The sequence below is a fragment of the Thamnophis sirtalis genome, unplaced genomic scaffold, assembly GCF_051295495.1.
Source record: "Thamnophis sirtalis isolate CommonGarterSnake01/CBP01778 unplaced genomic scaffold, rThaSir2_p1.2 scaffold_5, whole genome shotgun sequence".
Classification (NCBI taxonomy): domain Eukaryota; kingdom Metazoa; phylum Chordata; class Lepidosauria; order Squamata; family Natricidae; genus Thamnophis; species Thamnophis sirtalis.
This window is the reverse complement of record NW_028261385.1, coordinates 35,511,473-35,531,073: the sequence shown is the minus strand read 5'-3', so window position 1 is coordinate 35,531,073 and position 19,601 is coordinate 35,511,473. Positions and strand designations below refer to the sequence as shown.

The 19,601-nt window shown below is 32.7% G+C and overlaps 1 protein-coding gene across 2 annotated transcripts in view; it reads right to left on the bottom strand.

The window, feature by feature from the left end:
• CERT1 (ceramide transporter 1) overlaps positions 1–19,601 on the bottom strand; it is a 67,965-nt gene that overhangs the window by 4,372 nt on the left and 43,992 nt on the right. The window contains exons 7-17 of one of the 2 annotated variants that reach the window (XM_087715638.1): positions 19,307–19,464; positions 15,897–15,989; positions 13,252–13,338; positions 12,763–12,855; positions 12,142–12,216; positions 9,508–9,603; positions 8,478–8,610; positions 8,181–8,251; positions 4,930–5,058; positions 4,567–4,696; positions 961–1,097 (exon numbers count right to left, since the gene is read on the bottom strand). In XM_087715638.1, the coding sequence (XP_087571764.1) occupies positions 970–1,097; positions 4,567–4,696; positions 4,930–5,058; positions 8,181–8,251; positions 8,478–8,610; positions 9,508–9,603; positions 12,142–12,216; positions 12,763–12,855; positions 13,252–13,338; positions 15,897–15,989; positions 19,307–19,464 (1,193 nt within the window). In that variant the 3' untranslated portion in view covers positions 961–969. The remainder of the gene's footprint in view (positions 1–960; positions 1,098–4,566; positions 4,697–4,929; positions 5,059–8,180; positions 8,252–8,477; positions 8,611–9,507; positions 9,604–12,141; positions 12,217–12,762; positions 12,856–13,251; positions 13,339–15,896; positions 15,990–19,306; positions 19,465–19,601) is intronic. The other variant, XM_087715639.1, reaches the window with a different exon arrangement.

Genomic DNA, 19,601 nt, shown 5'->3' with positions numbered 1-19,601 from the left:
AATTATTTTTTTATTGGATGTACAAAAGAGGCTTGCTAAAACCTTCATGAAATCTGTGCAATGAGATGAGGAAGTGTGAGATCAAATTCTATGATAATATTTGATTGAGGTTTAAGACATTTAGAAGTAAAAAGAAGGAATATACAGTTGGTTTATTTGATCAAGGTTAAAATAAGTTTTTTTTTAAATTTCCTGCAAAGTTCTGGCAATCCTTTGAGGACTTTTTGCTGACACCATGATTTAAATTTTATGGATTTGCTTATAGATAAGACATGGAATATAGGATGAAGAGGTCTGTTTGCAACCTTATATGGTGTGAAGAGATACTAAATTTGTTTATACTTCTTTCCTAAACTTTTATTTTGCTTTCATATTCTATTCTCTTTATCTCAGTTTATTGTATTCATTTTAATAGCAATCAAAATTCTTAATAAAAATTATGGTTTTTAAAAAACAAAGTAAATGCAAGCTATTTGTCAAGTGCCTGATCACAATCACAACTGCAGAGACACTGCAATGGCTGCAATTTCAAGAACCAGTCATAAGCTTTAATTTTCAGTGTTGTCGTAATTTCAAATGGTCACTGAACAAGTGGTTGGTAAGGGTGGATTATCTGTATAACAGCTAGTTATTTGGTTTGCAGCATGCAAAAACCCTAATTAGAGACAGAGAGAAAGGGAGGGAAGGAGGGAGGGAGGGAGGATTCAGTGACATTAGGAGCCTAGAAGGTGCTGAGGAAGTTTTCAGAACATTTTGGTATCAAAAACGTAACCCCAAAATTATAATCATAACTGTAACCTCTTATTTTTTCCAACTGTAAATTTGTCTTATCTCCCATATACCCACATTATTTAAAAATAATTTTAAGAAACATTTCAAATATTTCAGCATATTTGAAGTGACTATATAATTAATGATGAAATAATTCTATCTTACAAAAACCCAAGGGATTATATATACCTGATAATACTAGAACAAAATAGGCTTCCCAGATGTTTTTTCTTGTACGTATGATGTGAATCGTTTCAAGAATTTGGGATACTCTCGTTTTGCTACTGCCCGTAGTACAGAAGCTGGAGCCCAGCCTCCAGGATTCACTACAAATAAAGATGAGATATTAAGTGGTTAATATAATTGTATTTTTGTGGAGTGGTAAATTCATGAACAATAAAATCTGATGAGAATTTAAATTACATAAATATTATGCCATCAGCTTTACTTTTGTAATGATGGTAATATTGAAACACAAACTCATATTCTGTTATTCTGTAATTTCTATCAAGACATAAACAAAGAGTTCCTAACATCTCTTCCAATTCCATTTATTGGACCAATTGAAGAAATTCGTATACAATTCTTATGAGTAAATAAGGAGTGCAGGGAAACTTTTGCCATTGGAAAGTTTGTTTTTACCTGTAAAACCTTTACAGGTAATCCTTGCTTAATTACCCTAATTGGGACTGGAATTTCCATTGCTAAGTGAGATGTCATTTAGATGAAACATCATGTGATTGCATTGCTTAGCAATGGCAGCTCCAGTAGTTCTGGTTGCAGTTGTTAGGCAAGGGTTACACCATTGTTAAGTGGGGACCTCAGGCTTCTCCTGCCTGAGTTGAAGGTCATGCTTTAATCATAAATGCAGGCAGGCTGTCAAGCACCTGAATTTGGATCATGGGGATGTTGCAACAGTCTTAACTTCAAGGACCAGCCACATCTGCATTGCTCAGCATCATTATAATTTCAAATTGTCGCTAAACAAATGACAATTAAGCAAGGATTATATATCTGTATATTGTTGACATAGATATATTTTTATGGCTTAAAAGTTAATCAAAGTTGATCCTAGTAAGTACTTGAACAAGAGACAGAATCTGGAAGTACAAAAAATGGCAAAAAACAGCAGCAAACTGCTTTGGTATTATTGCCAAGGATACTGCATGGATGTGATTACATAATCAGAAGGATTTAAACTTAAATGGAAAGAGATTTGATTTTACCTTTTTTACGTAGAAATTTCTGTGAATTTTGCTATTCTATTGCTTGGAAGAAAGCTAGTCACTTGCTAATTTTGCCAGGTTTTTTGCCAGGTTTTTTGCCATTTTTTTTAACCATGCCAAAACATTGAGACTTAAAATACAACATAGAAGCATAAAGACAGCTTATCTTTACTCCTACTTTTTAAGATAAGTTGTACTCTTGACATGTAATACTGGAAACAAAACCAGGACAAGATGGTAAACTATTAACATTTTTTTCTATGAGATTCTATTTTATAACCTGCCTCTTTAGCATTGTTAAGGACTTATTAAAATAAGCAAATGATATCATTTATAGATTTGTAACTTCCCGAGAGAGGAAAAAAAGGAAGAGTCAGGCATCGAGAAGAAAAGAGAAAAGATTTCTGACTTGGAGAATAGGGAAAAGGAAGAAGTGAGTCTTGGCTTGCAGCACTTGTTCAGGACAGCCAAACCACTAAAAATGAATGAACTTTTTCTACAAAAAGAAACAGTAAGTAAATTAACTATGTTTCTCATCTGTAATACATTTGAGGCTCTTGAAGAGGACTAGCAATTATTGGAGTGATCTGATTCTCTTAGACATGGTTTAATAGATGGATCGGATTCTACGCTGGCCATCATTCTTTACCCCATTCACTCTCTAGTTTCCTCTAAAGAAAATAAGAACAAGTTGCACATGGTAAGGACTAGGAGAAGTTGCTGATATGAGAGCATAACTAAATTCATGGCAAAATCACAAACATAAAAGCACAAACTATCATTTCAGTATTTGAGCAATTAAAAATAACCTGGATCTGTTAAAAAGGGACGTTGAGGTTTTTGCCCAAAAACATACAAAAAGATTTTCTACCTTTAGCCTAAGCAGGCATTACCAGGGCTGAGTGAACTAACATCCCTGGAATTGAGTAACAATAAATCACAAATGTAATTGCAAAGTGTTCAAGCAGTAAAGAAGTTACTTCATCAAAGCTCCCTTTTACTCCTTGTAATTAAATCAGGTTGTTCTTCATATATCATACTTAATTCTAGTTGTTAAGTCTCCAAAAGAGAAATTGTCTTCCCTGCTACCATAAGCAAATAGATTTGTATTTGATTGAGTGGTTTCCAAGCTTGCCTGGCATTACTTAATTCTTACTTTTAAGCAAACTATTATACCTCACATATTACTTAAAATGAAATAATTTCTATTCTTTCTATTCTTTTCATGATGGTGGGGTAACCTCTTTGTTCAGCTCAGCTACTTTTGATCTATAGTCTTCCAAATAATAAAACCTGTTGTTAATAACATTATCTTCTCTCCCCATTTGCCCTTGACTAAGCCAGACCATGGGAATAAGATAGATATGCAGAATGAGGCCAAGTCTAATAGGAACCAACTGTGCTTAATAGTACCTTTGGAGCCCTGCTCAAGGTCCAACAAAGTGATATTTTACAAAGGTTAGATAGCAGAACTCTATTAGCTACTACTGCTACCGCTGAGTCACTTATTGAGCTCTGTAAATGCAAGTTTGTTGCAAATGCCTGAAATGTAATAAATCACATACCTGTGGAAGGATGCCACAATGTTTTGTCAGTCAGAAGTCTTTATGGGCCATAAAGCATCTTTTCCAGTCATTAAATAATCAGTTAAAAGAACTACCTGTATACCTCCAGCCATGTTGTAGTTTTAGGACTGGTCTCATACAACCTTTAGTTAGTGTTGTAACTCTGCATAGACTTTTGAAGTTGTTATAATTTTATTTACTTTAAGTGGTTTTTTTGCTTTATGATTTACTTCATGCCTTATGCCTGTGATTACAACAATGCACTTCTATTTATTGTGCATATTGTAAACTTTTGGTGCTAGCTCAGGAGGAAACTGTTTACATAGAAGTTTGATTAGATCTCTGATGGTGATCATCCTCTTATTATTGATTTTGCATGTTATGATACTTTAAGCTTTGAGAGGGGGTAATTTTAAAATATAGTACTTTCAAAAGAATTTTAATCTGAATGTTTTATTTAAACTATACAGTATCTTAACTATAGATCACTTTCAATTTATTTTAAATAAATTTTAAAAAGCTTGGGGCATCTTTCTGGGAAACGCAGTTACATATTTTACAAACAAACAAAAAGCATTTGCATTAATTTCATTAATACAATAAATAAATAAACATGTTCATGTGAAGTGGGTAGATCACCCTTTTCCTATGGTAATTTGCTGATGAGTGGGGAAATTTAATCAGCAATACCACCAAAAACAAAAAGCCAGTGCTGACAATGAGCTATGGTTACAACACTGTATGTTTTAAAATTCGAGTGTCATTTGGATTTAATTGTAGTTTCAACAGTAAACAATGTCAGAACTTCCTGAACATAATTAGTTATTGCAGTATCTTTAGAAAAAATAAGTGCCATGTGCCATGTATATAATACACAACTGTAGTATGTACATAGGCCTTTTGCCTTATTATTTGTAAGGTTCTTTATCTGTAAATGAGAAGAAAAAAATCCTTTTACACTATCACAATTACATATGCATTTCAAGAAAGTAGTCATGCCTTACCATTTGCTACATATGTAATCTTGCATAGGAGGTTGTCTCTGCTTATTGTCTTGTTTCCTTCTGGAGGGCTTACCAATGTCTGGCAAATCATAGCAATATTTATTTTGGCACGAACACATCGATTGTTTGTCTGTCAAGAAACACAATCATTCACATTGTTGCTGATTAAATGCTGACTGTAAAGAAATATGATTACATGAACTGCTCTTTCCTTTCCATTAGAAAAAACTCATTAAGCGAAATATCCAGAATCTTTTCCATTCTTTTCTTTTAAATTATCCTTGTCCTAGGTTCATAAACACTGCAATTAAGAAAGGAATTTTACAATAATAAATACCTTCAGAAACTAAAAGTTTTACTTACAGGAGCACTATCATGTTCTACAGAGAAGTTGCAGACAATCCATGTTTCAGTGTCATTTTCATTTAAAGCTGGTATTTTTCTAATAGCAGATAAATACAGCACATCACGTTGAGAAGCAGGCCATACTCGCTAGAAATAAAGCATTTATATGTTTTAAAGTATTCATTTTTTTAAAAAACCACTTCTGCAGTATTCCTAATAATAGAAAACAGCTATAAATCAAAATTTTAGTATACTGATTGTTACATATATAATCCCAGAGAAAAATATAAATATAAAAAGAACTACCTATTCAATAACTCTATGTAGGAACACATATAGACACACACATAGTATTACAAAATACTTCATTTATAAACTAAAATATGACAAACAAAACAAAACTTATAACTAAAGAGCAGAAATGTTTAAAATTCAACAGTTCTCTGACTTTCATATTGTGTTCTTCTAGGCAATGCAACCCCTCCACATTTTTACTTACCAACAATGTAAAGTGCTTCTCAATTTTACATTTTAATTGTTTTAAAGATTTCTCAATTTTAGATAATACAGCAATAACTTGTGTTGTACTGTTTTATCAATTTTTGAGGACTTACTGCTATATTGTCAAAATTTATTAATTTCTAATTTGCTGAAAACAAAAATGTATTAAATACATCTCATCACCAATCCCTTCAATACAATATATAAAGTTTTGGATTGGCATAACGTAATTTTCAGAGAAAAATAATATTTATGGATTATTTTTAGGTATGGTTTTTGATTATGTGCCTGCATAATTTAAAGGGAATTACCGTATATAAAAAGTTCAAAGCTGAGTCATTATGTTCAGATCCCTAATAATTTATACGCTGAGACTTTCAAGACAGCTGGATACAAGTTTTCTATACTATTGAAAAGTTCCTTTGATTTTAAAATTACATTGTTTGTTCTAATTTTTAAAGCAAACCTGTAATTTAGCTCAATATTATTAAACCCATATTGCAGAGATTGAGAAAATAACTTGATACAGTTTAGAATGTTACATACAAGCAAGGATAATAATAATAAGTCATTGCAAAAGTAATTGTATGCTTATTATTAGCGAAGCCAACTGTGAACAAGGTGAACTACACCCAAAACTAGAAGTAAGTGAGAGGATGAAAGATAATTTTTTCATAAGCTCCTACACACACTTTGGTAGAGCATTGGTCCATCATAATCCAAATAGGAGAAAGTGGTCAATTTTTAAGCAAAAGAGTATTTTGGACACCAATCTAAGTATTGGTAAAGTAAAAATACAAACTTTAGTTTTCCTAAATAATCTGCGGCAAACCTCAACAAAAATAACTGTAAGGACAATTTTATTACATATAACATGAGTATGGACTAATCAATGCAATACAAAATTTAAAAAACCAAATGTGTGGAGACTACTTTTGAGAGGTCAATACAGATAATCCCCATTTTGCGATCACAATTGAGCCCAAAATTTATGTTGCTAAGTGAGAAATTTGTTAAGTGAGTTTTGCCCCATTTTACAACTTTTCTTGCCACATTTGTTAAGTGGATCATGGCAGTTCTTGAGTTAGTAACACGGTTGTTAAGTGAATCTGGCTTCCCCATTGACTTTGCTTGTCAGAAGGTCGCAAACGGGGATCACATGACTCTGGGACACTGCAGCCAAAATAAATTGTGAGGTAGTTGTCAAGCATCCAAATGTAAATCATGTGACCAGGACATGCTGCAACGGTCAAAAGTGTGAAATATTGTCATACGTCCCTTTTTTCAGTGCCATTATAACTTTGAATGGTTGCCAAATTAACTACTGTAAGTTGAGGATGTCTTGTATTTGGGTTCTACTTCTTTATTTTCCTCCTCTAATTTTTTTCCATCTTCGTGTGTGTGTGTGTGTGTGTGTGTGTGTGTGTGTGTGTGTGTGTGTAACCACAATATTCCTCTCTTATAATAACATCCATGCTTTTAATGAAATAAATTATGCCATGGCCAGAATGGTGTAGTAAATACCAAGATAAATTCACACACCTAGTTACTGCCTCATTATTTTTTTCCTGCTCATCCTAATTCTCAGGATTGTTGGGACAATAATAGAGGGGTGTATACGTATACAGGTATGACGACAATTGAGACCAAAATTTAAGTTGTTAAGCAACACAGTTGTTAAGTCCAACTTTTTTTGCCAAGATTGTTATGAATCACAGTACTTATTAAGTGAATCAATCAGTCATTAAGCAACATCAGCTTCCACCATTTACTTTACTTGTCAGAAGCCACTGAGGAGGTTGCAAATGGCAAACATATGAACCTGAGATACTGCAACTGTTGTAAATACAAGCTTGTTGCCAAGTGCCTGAATTTGATGACAAATCGTTTGTTTTTTTTTCAGTAATCTAACTTTGAATGATCACTAAATGAATGGTTGTAAGTTGAGGACTACCTGTACTAGGTATCTTAAGATGAGCATACAGATAAATTTATCAAAACTAACTAACTAAATAAATGAAAACAATTATAATACATTTTTAATATAAAGATACTCTTAAGATTCAGAGGTATTTGGTGCTACCTTTGAACTTGGTTGTTTTTTTGCCGCTGTTTCATTGCTCAAACTGTTACCTAATTTAGGTAATGAAATGTCTGCAAGAAAACAACCAAACTCGGAGAGCACCAAGTACTCTTCATTTCAATCTTGAGTTACAAATATTCTTCTCTTATCAATATGGTAAAATTGTGTTTTTACTGCAAAATCAGTTACCCTTCAAGATGAAGACATCTCGATTTGTAACTTGGTCTTAGCCATTACTTTGGCTTTCAATGGACCATGATAATTAGGGCATCATTTTAGAAATATTTTAAAATAATGATTTAGGAAATGATTTTCTTCCTCTCACCCATTCACAGATACATAGCATCTGGGGAAAGACTGAATATTGGAACTTTGAATACAAAACTTATGTTCTGTTACTGAGCTATAGTCTTTCCTCAATTATTATTGCACTTGCTTCTCTAAAAACAAATAAGATCCGAATTTCTTGGAACAAAAATACATGATCAAGATTAAAGAAACTTCTACCCAAATTTTGCAAAACTATAACATCGATGTGTAACTCTATTTTTTCCTGATGATTCAGGCAATGTTCAAACAGGAAAACCCAGTTCAGTTAAGTCAGAAATTTATAACCTTTAGTTGCTTTCTTTCTTCATAGCACTTACAGCACTTTTAAGTGTTATGAAATAATGCTAAGTATTACCTTATGTGTTTGATAGATGATGATTGCATTATCAGCTAGAGTTTCTACAACACGGAAATTTTCAATGGTTGCTAAAGACAAGACAAAAAAAGAAACAAAATAATTAAATTATAGCACTAATACCGTCACATGTCAGTTAGACCACAGTTAGCCACATCCCTGTCCTCTGAATAAGTTAAAACTGCAAGTCCTAGAATTTCCAGGCATATTAGCTGAAAATGAGGAACTGGACTAAGTGGGTGTCAATTGAACAGTAGCAAATACGAATAAATAAACAAACAAACTACTTTTACTTACTTTCCCAATCATTGCGAACATCAACATTCCAGAAATAATTGCAGACCTCATGCCCTGTAACTCCTTTGACTGCATGTGTGGCCTTCAATGGATCTAGAACAATGCCATTTTCTTCTACCTCCCTTCTGTACACCTTTGAATAAATATTAAATATTTTAAACCTTTTTTCCCCATATTATTAATTCACTTTTGAAATTGGTGGGGACAATCCTAGATTAGTAAAATTACAGTAGAAATACCATTCATTTAAATATAGAACATAAGAACTGACTTGCTGGACAGAAACAAATCCCATCATATTCTGGCATTTTTTTTCCTCTCCACACAGATGCCTCTAAGATATTCACAAGTTAGGGATGGATATATAATGTGTCCCTCTATTGTTCCTCTGTTATTGGCATCTGTAGACATTCTGCCCCCCCATGCTAAAGGTACTAATTTTTTAAAGCCAGTAGGCCTTGATAGACCTATTCTTCGATGAATATTTTTAGTTCCCTTTAACCCTATCCAAGTTAGTGGGTATCACATCTACTGATAAATTAATTTCACAGGTTAATTATGATCAGTATAAATAAATGCTTTATTTTGTTCATTTTAAATATTGTTCCGAACAACTTTATAAGTTCTAATATTTTGACAGAAGAAAAAACCCATTTTATTTCATTCAGTTTAATCATGTCTCCACTTCATATCCTTTTTTAAGTTATAAAGTTCCAAACATTCCAGCCTTTTCTAATATAGAAGGAGATTGAGTTCTTTGATAATTTTTGGAATATTTGTGTATTTTTCTAGTACTGTCATATTGTTTTTCAAGTGTATAGACAAGAACTGTAAACACTATTTTAGACAGAGAGAAACAAAGTAATATGCATTCTAAATAGCAAAAACAAATAGCAGCTTAAAGCTCGAACCAAAGCTGGAGATCCAATTTCGACCTTTTTACTGAATTAACCTCAAGGAAATTAGCAACTCTTTGTCTAAATTATTATTCATTTTAACTTATTTATAAAAAATGACATATTCTGTCTACCTTCATTTCACCTTCTTCAACTACTAGTTGCCAGTTAGCATCACCCCCTACATCCTGTAACGAATATGTCATGTGGTTCTTTACCATCTCTTCCACCTTTCAAAACAAAATGGGAATACATTAAAAATACATTTATGGAAGCTTCTTCAGCTCTTCTGTAGCCTGGAGATAATCACATGATTGCCTATAATGTGCTATTAAATAAATCATTGTACAAGTAAATATATAAGTAAAATGACTGTGCAAAAATATAATATAAACAAAGAAACAGACTTGGGAAAAGAACTTCCATAATCGGGCAAGCAGGCAGGCAAGCAAGCAAGCACAAATAACATGGGATTCAAACAAAAAGTCTCTTAATTACAATACATTATTTTTTTTGCTGTGTCCCTTTAGGAAACAATTTATATTAATACCCTGTTTCCCTGAAAATAAGACCTCCCCAGATAATAAGCCTAATCGGGCTTTTGAACGCATGTGCTAAAATAAGCCCTCCCCCCAAAATAAGCCCTCCCTGAATATATTGCAACACAGCAGCAGCCATGAGGTGACCATGGTCCCCGCCTCCTGCGCCTCAAAAATAATAAGACCTCCCTGAAAATAAAGCCAAGCACTTATTTCAGAGGTCAAAAGAAAATAAGACCCTGTCTTATTTTCAGAAAAACACAATATGATTATTGGATATATTTAAAAAGACTTAAATTGACATGTTAAATTTAAATAAATGTAAAAGTAAACATTCAAACTGGGTCTAAATTGGGAGTATGTTCCCATTAGCTTTAGGAACATTTGTCAGACTATTTCAAATTACCAGCAATCCATGTGCTTGTCAATATACCTATCTCAATCTGCTTATCTCTGCTTTACTATAACTTAAATGACATTAGAGAATGCCACTAAATGACTTTCCTTCCTATCATCAAATATCCTTAAAAAGATATGATCTATTTGTTTATAAAATCACACAGCAATCAACCTAAACCTCAAAATTACTCTATTCTTAAAATTAGTTTTAAGAATAGAAACTAAGAAAATAGCCTGGAGAGCTACTAAGAACTTCTACTTTGTACAAACTGTACTGCTTAAAAGCTTAATTGGTTGACTGATTCACATTTTTAAAAAGGAACCTTCATTTGATATAAAAGCATTACTTTGAACAACAATATGCAAAAGTAAGAGAACACAGCTAATCATTCCCAAACAGTCTTCAGTCAAGTCTCTTTCCTACTGTTAAGTTTCCTAAGTTTTCTGTGTATAAGTAATTTAAATACTGTACCAAGTAACAGGAAGGTTTTCAGCCTCATAAAGTATATAAATTGTTCCAAGTTTGCAGTCTTTTCCTGCCTATTTGATAAACTTTATTACCTGAATAATTTATTTTATTCTATTAGCAAAAGAAAAGTAAGCTTGCTATACAATATGCTGAAGTCCTTTTTTCAATTACCGCATTGGTTTTTAAGGCAATATTTTTCAACATCTTCATAACTCCAAAGGTTAACATATATTTCAAGGAAAAGGCTTGATTCTTAGGAATTATATACTTTTTTCCTACATACAACCTAGAACCACATTATTTGCAGTATGATTTTATTCATGCAATATCTTATAATTGAATGAAACAGACGTAATAGAAATCTACCTACATATTTATTGTTTCTTAAAGTTAACTCAACTCCGTTTGAAACATTACAGAGAGGAATGAAAAAAATACCTCCGAATTCTTTCTCTGAATTCTAATATCTTGCAGAAGTCAAACTGTAATATCAAAGAGCTAACTATAGAAACATTAACAACCACAGAAATTTGCACCTCTAGCATGTGTTATTGGGAATTACAAAAACTTTAAAAATATTCTTCCTTGACTCAGTTCTTAGAATCTTACATGGACTTTCTTTAAAAAAGTTTTTAGTATTTGAGGGATATTCTCTCCAAAGACCACAGAATCAAATTGTTAAGTAAATATTTAGAAAAAGCCCCATGTTATATATAGGTTATTTAAGGACAGATTTATTTATATTGGAAGAGTCTGCATAGTCTCTTTAAGTATTTAAAAAAAATTAACAAATTTGAGAAATCTTCTCCAACTTGGAGGTCATTAAAAATAGAGGTGTTGGGCACATGACAAACATTGAACAAGAGTGAAAAAAGCTGAGTGTTACTCTGTACAAATGTAACTTGCTCATGCCATGATCCAAATGTCAAATGAAAATTTGCATAGATGATCTTCAACTCAAAGTACTTAAATGTTGGTTCATCAGAATCTTGAATTAATATGAATAATTTTTGTCTTGACAACATTAACTATGTAGGTTGAAGAATTAAAATTTCTGAATATTGTACAATGTTTGAGAAATTGCAAGAATATAAGGGACATTATTTAAATTACAAGTATTGTTTTTACAGAATGGAATAAAACACATTTGGAACGTTTTGGATTGATATGCAACAAAACTTTTTCACATTTACTTTCCTCCTACTCACTACTAGTATATACAGTTTCTTCCTATAGTTTATGTGCACTTTGTTTAAAACAAGCGTAAATGGTTAATATAACAAGAAGAAAAGAAGTGACCATGAAGGTGAAATACAGCAAGAAGACATGGTAAAGCCACTCTGCATGTAGAAATACAGTACCTTGGAGCTGAATCTGTGATCATCAGAGGTACTGACTAGATCAATGGAAGACATGGAGGAAGAGCGACTATAGGGCTAACAGAGACAGACAAAGAAAAAACCAAGTAATCAGAACAAAGGCACAACAGAGCATTTTGTACCAACTTCCACGCACAAGATTATGAAGAAGAAACAAAAGCACCATAAGCAGCAAGTACAGCAGCAAATGCTGACTTCATGCACCTATTATGTATTATACTCCAAACACTGCTCAATAAAGAATTCTTTCTCAGAATACTAAATATTGTTGCCTAGATTTGGTATACCACATGTGTTCACTAATTCATAATAAACCATTCTCTACCAGAGTGAAAAATGAAAGCTTGCAGAAACCTAGGAAAATAAAAGTCTCTTTTTTACTGTTTAAATTTAATTTTGAAGCATGCATGCTTAGCAGAAAAACATTAAGTTCATCAATGCAGCAAAAGTAATTTTTCTTCCAGCAGATAGTAAAGCAGTTTGAATGGTTTTATTCATACATAATAGGATCTTTATATATTATATTACATAATCACAATCTATTATGTTAATTGGAACGTAGAATTGATTCAACTTTCAGGTCACATTTTGGAAGCATCTTACCTTTGGGACAAATCTATGATTCCCCACACCAGAAAAAGCATCACTAGGTGGCATGGAAGTTGGCCAGTGCAATCTGACTTTTTCACTTTGGGACTATAAGAACAAATATGTATAAAATATATATTTATTATCCTAGAATTTTGGATGTACCATGAAAACATTAAATAATTTGAAAAACAATTCTCAGTAATAGGCACATTATGGCTCTCCATCTTCCAAGTTGTTAACACAAAACCTTGAACATAATTCCTGCATAATAAGCAATTCTTTTACTTTAATGTAAACAATTAATAAAAAAATATTAGTACAAAATAACTTATAAAAGTAATAAAGGCAGGATTAAAAAACAAACAAATATGCTCCTATTATTTCTGAAGCCCATTAACTGTATATTGTAGATGATATTTACTACAATATGTGTATTCTAAAAGGGGCCATGATATATCATAGTGACACAGTTCTACCTAGAACTTCATATACTAATATTACCTGTTCTTCTATTTTGTCTTGACGATCTAGAGCAGCTTCAACAGCATCAAAGAATTCTTCTTCATTAATCAAACTGTTGGGACCTTCCTATAGCAAAAATCAATAGAAAGTAAATTCAATAGTAGGTGCAAAATTAAGACAGCTCAAAAATACTGCAAATGAATAAAATCATTGCACCAGATTTCTTTGGATCTGTTTATATTGTTATATTTAGATATTTTATCAATTTGAAAAGAATATGGGACTTTATTATTTTGTAATATTAAAAATGTCTGAATCAACATATAACCTGGAAACCATACTATTAAGAGGAGAGAAAGAAAAATAAACCAACAAATTGTAAATAAAAACAGGTTCACTCTATGAGTAGAAGACAATAATGAAGTATAACAGAGAAGACAAAGGAACAATAGATACCTATTATATTTATGGAACAGAAATGGCTTAAACTAAAAATCCTGTACACAATTGGCATCCTTTGACTTATTATCTTATATAGACAAACAGAAAAAAAGAACTGCCTAGAATTTTACAAGTAAATGTTGCATAAAGATATAAATAAATACATGTATAAGTTTCAAAAATTAAAAAACAGGATATTATCAGTCAAAACTAGAACAGGCCATATTACTTTCAATGAAACTTCTAAAAATATGCTTAAGTTTTATTCCTATAAAAAAAATAGTTCAGCAATTATCTCTGAACAATGCAACTTGCGCTGACCATTTAGAACTATGATACATCTTTTATTCATTTAGTTATTAAATTTGTTTGCCGCACAAACCATGAGGTGACACTGGGCAGCTTATATTGTTAAATAGACTAAATCAATACAACAATATATACAATAAAACACTATAAAATACAAACAATCAACTATCACTAAAATGTGAAGAGGGAAGGAGTAGGATGAGCAGAGGGGAGGAAGTGGTTTCTGTGATTAATCTATTGACCCACTCCATGGAGCCTCAGACCAACTGGTAGAACCATGGGGCAAAATGTTCCAAAGAGTATCAGAGGTGGCAGCCTCTTCTGGACTCTGCCAGGCGGAATTCCTTGGCCAATAGAGTCTGCAGCATGTCTCCTCTGCTGGCACCTGTGGGGTGGGCCATTCCCAGTGGGATGAGATGGTTCCTCAAGGAACCGCGACTCATGCCATGAAGGCTATTATCCTTGCCTATGGAAGATATCCATCCATGAATAAAATGCATCAAGATAAGAAGGATTAAATGGAGGTGATGAATATACATGCAGATCTTCAAACCATGAAAATCTGGCTCAATGAATATCTAAGCATTTACACACAGTAGTAGGATACTTAGGAGTGCAGAAAAATAATTGCAACCATCCTGCCTTCCATTGAGGATCTGTATACTGCACAAATCAGAAAGATGGCTGAGAAAGTATATGCAAATCTCTCACATCCTGAACATAATCTATTTCAACTTCTCCACTCAAGACCCACTGGAATATTGCATGCCAAAACAACTAGATACAAAGATAGTTTTCCCCTCATGTGCCGTCACTCTGCTGAACACTTAATTCCCACAGTACGGTCTCTTATGTCTCATCTTGTCATTTTTCCTATCTTCTCCAATTGGTTTATGACTTATCAAGTTACAAGAAAGGTAACCCAATCATTAATGAACAAAAGTACAAAAACAGATTTATTTTCTCTATACTTTTTGTTCATTTAAATGTCACATTTGTTTGTTTGTTTGTTTGTTTATTAAATTTATTTGCCACCTATCTCATTGTAGGGCTAGTCTAGGCAGTTTACCTAACCATAGAAACAGAGAAAAGAATTTTAAACAGAACAGTAGAAAAACAATGAAGCAATAAAATAAGCAAACAATGAAAATATGAGATTAAAAGATGGGTGGAGGGAAGCAGGTAATGCGGGGGGGAGGGGTGGTGGGGTTTGCTATTAATCTAATAGTCTTCTCCAGTGTGGTACTTCCTCAGATTGTCCCCCACCCCCACCCTGGCTAATTTGCAGAGCCAGATCTTCATGCTCTTGTGGAAGGATAGGAGGGCAGGGGGAGATTTCGTCCGGGCGGGGGGAGGGGGAGAAGAGACTGTTCCAAAGGGCAGATGCTGTGGCAGAGAAGCTCTTCTTCTGGATCTCAACAGCTAATTTTTTTTTAAACTGGGAGAATCTGTACTAAGCCCACTCTGATAGTATGAGTGGGGTTAGTCTGATCTAGAAGGACAAGAGTATTTTTGGAGTTACAGAGCTAAATGTAATGGTATTCATCATTTATAATACTCCTTTACATAATTTCATATTTGATCTTATTGAAGTTGTTCATAGTGATTACAAAACTGAAAGGTAGAATATATTGCTTTTCTAAACTTTCTTATAAGCAGGATTGATAATTTGGAAGAGCTGTATATGTTTTAGATATACAATATTTAATACAGAGAACACAACAATGAGAGCACTGGGGGCTCTTATTGCTTTTTCATTGTGTCCCCAACTCTTGTTTCTGGGTATTCTTAACCTAAGATAAATCATGAACAAACTAATATAATAATGGACTTCTGTTGCTTAACATTTAAGTACCTGTTTGAATCTATCTTTAATGGTAGTGTATAAGACCAAGCTTGACTTTAAAACAGAAAACCTGAAGATAAATGCATACCTCATAATCTGGTCCTCCAAAATGAGATTTTTTTTTAAGTTCTGTCATTGCATTTTTGTATGCTTCTTCTATTCGCCTCCTTTTTTCAACCTCCTACAAGAATATTAAAAGAGAGACAGTCTGTTTTAGTCCTAAACAATTCAAAACTTAGTTAGACTTTTACAAGTTACTTCAACACACTATAAAGTATAATAGTAAGGTACACTCTCTAATTACAGTAAATGATCAGCATAAGGAAATTAAAAGAAACTTTTGCTTTGGGAACAATTCGTTTCAGTCTTCAGCTATCTAATAAAGGTAATATAGCAATGAAAAACAAAGGAGAAAACCTGAGGAGGAGCCAAGGTCGCGACGAGATGGTTGTGTGGTCTTAATGCTCTGAGACCATAGCCAACAGTTTTGCCACTGGGTGGTTCAAACGGACCTAAACTGTCTCGAAGAGACAGTGAACAGGAAGAATACCTCTTGCTGATCTCTGGGATATCGCAAAATCCTCGAAAGAAGCAAGAGAAGTTCTTCAAGCCGGTGAAAAAAAATTCAGCCAAGGCTGACAAAGTCGGGGCGGCTCCAAAACGGAAGGATACGGAAAGAGAAAGTGTTTCCAGCTGGTGAGGAATTTTTATTGTTTTTAAAAAAGAGACTGCCTATAAAAACTCAAAAACCAATTTAAATTAAAGAATAGAAGAATCAAGTGGCGGAATTGAATTTGGAATGGTTTTGGACAGCGGTTATCTTACTTTTTAAATGTTATTTACATGGATCGAATCTATGCAAATCTTTTGAAATTGATGGATTAAGTTTTCTTCTTCTACCTTCTCTTTGTGGCTCTCTGTAATTTACAGACTAAAGTTTTCCTCTTTTATTGCTGTGGGTATTTTTCCAATTTATTTAAAAATTGGACCTCTTTTTCTAATTTGATATACAAAAAAGATACAAAAAGAAACTCTTTAATAGTGTCTCCGCTCCAGAGGCTGGGAGGTATTGTTGATCAGAGTTTTGTGTATTCAAAACGGACCTTTTTTTTTCTTATACGGATTGCTTTGACTTGGCACTGCAAGGTTTTAATGTTTGACTACAGACTGATAAGAGCGCACAGATGTCCCTTTGAAGTATGTTTTCAACCAGAGAGAAGTGAGAGCAGCATTCTTTGTGAATCTATGCTTTAATTTTGTTGGTCTTTCAAGCTAGAGTAGCTGTGTTTGTCAGAATGACACAATCCCAAGGAAAAATAGAGGTCTTGACTTTGCAAAATATATTTTCAGAACTATAGAAATTATCAAATGTAGTAGAGAAAAAACTGGAATACCTAGAGCACATAACAAGTAAATATGACGAAAAAATTGAAAATGTTCATCAAATGCAAAACGGGGTGATTGAAACTCAAAACACCGAAGTGGAAAATGAATATAGAGAGACTAAACCTGCTGATATCTATAATTGGTTTGTTCCTGAAAATGGAAAGAATGGAATACAGAAAGAGGAATTAAATGGAGAGGAAATCTATTTCAAAGGTCAAGATATAGAAGAAGATAAAATTAAAGAACCTATGGACTTAAAGAAATTCCACTAGCAAAAGTTTTGATAACACTGCTGACAAACTGAATAAGGAAACAGAAAGAGGGCATCAAGATTATATGAGAGATCTTATAAGCAAGGAGTTGCTAAGAGAAGTCCATACAAAGCTGAACAAAGATGATGACAAGAGGATTGGTACCACTAATGGCAGAAGATATGAGATTGTTTTGTTATTGGAAAGATACAGGTTGATAGATGGAAGAATATAACTTAAAACTAGTTAAACTTAGTGAAATTTAGTGATAATAGATATAGTTAAAGAAATAATTGATAATGATAATAATGTATACAATGTGTAGTGTTATGATAAGTAATAATTGGATATGAATATTGAATGGTACCCATGAAAGGAAGATTAGAAATCCTTTTGGATTATATATGAAAGTTAATAAAAAAGAATTAAGTTAGATACAGTTAAGTTTTGATTATTAGGGGGAAAATGTTATGATACAGGATATAGTCAAATAAAGGAGGAATAATGATGCCAACCTATATATATATAAGTATAATATAAGGAAACTAGATGAAAACTGCCAACAGCGATTTGGTAAGAAGGATTAGAAAAGTTTGTTATTAAATATTATGGATGTTTAGCTAGAATAGGACATAAGGATTCAGTATTATTGGAGGATTTTAGAAATATTAAATGAAATGCCAGTATGTGGTTATGTATTAAATCTTGGTATATTTTATGATGAAGGACGTTTAAATAATTATAGTCAAATAAAAATGGAGGTATAAGGGTAACATGTATAAATATTTGAGTTAAAATACTTGAGTTAATATGAATTATGCTTGATGACTGTGGAAGAGATGCACGAAAACCTTTTGTAACCAACTGATACACTTTCTACAGTATGTAAAGAAGGAAGATTTTATGTGTTGTGTTTGTTTTGAAAATAAAAATAAATTCTATTTTTTTAAAAAAAAGAAAAACAAAGGAGAAAACCTAAAGAAATGTTATATGTTTACTGCCTGTTGTAAGGTATTCAGTGATTGTCCTTGCCCTCAACAGAAACCATCAACTGGAGAGGGTCCAAATTATCATTTATTATTTTAAAAGTTAACAAGTTACAATGAGAGGTCCTTTCCAACTCTGCTATTGTATTATGAGTTAACTACTTTATTATATTCTATGTATTATACAAGAATATCCCCAGACTGCTTGCCTTCACTTGGTAATAGATAAGGTTCTATGGAGTTTAGGGTAGAATCAGTTCTGGATCTCTTGCGGCTACATAAGGATTCAAAGCTAATTCCTCACTTGAGACCTTTTTCCTATTGGCTTGTTGTTTCCTAACATAAATGCTGTTTTTATTCAATCTAATATTATGGAATTCCTTCAACTCTACTTTTTCAATTATTCAAATTTCAAAGTAATATATTCTTCGAAATCTTATAACTAAATATATAATACAATTGTATTTGCAAGCTAGAGGTCATCAATTTATTAACTTATTTTGGAAATAAGTCAATAAATGAAAATGTTCACAAGATATAATAATTTTATTCCAATTATTAAAGGGTTGAGAGGTGATATCTTTCCAATAGTTTGATGTTGAATAAGTGAAGCTTACTTTGTTTAAATAAAAGAATACACACACACGCACACAAACACACACACACACTAACTCTTCAAAGTCTTTCAGAACAATTTATTCATACCTTATAAAGTCTCAGTATTTAACATTTCCTAAAGTAAACTGCCTAAAAATACCAAAGACAGTGAGGCCTATAATGAATCATACATAACTTAATGTACATACAGGTCAATACATCTGAATTTTTTTTTTTAAAAAAAAAAGTTTAATCCTTGCACAAGTTAAGAGTCTTACCTTATCCAACCTTTTCTGCCAACTCTCCTCACGTTTTACCATTAAGTCAATACAATGGGAAAGTGTAGCAAGGATTCCAGCTGTTGTTGCTTTGAAAGTTATAGCTTCACCTTTAAAATCTATACCATTTATTCCCTTGGGTGTAACATGTGGAAACACTAAAAAACAGATTATAGATATATCAGTACAAACCTTGATTACTCAAATGAATGTTACCTGAAAAAATTCTGAATGTAGCTGTGTGCCTATGCACAGCAAAAAACATTTGGCAATTAAAGTTCATTTGGAGACTACA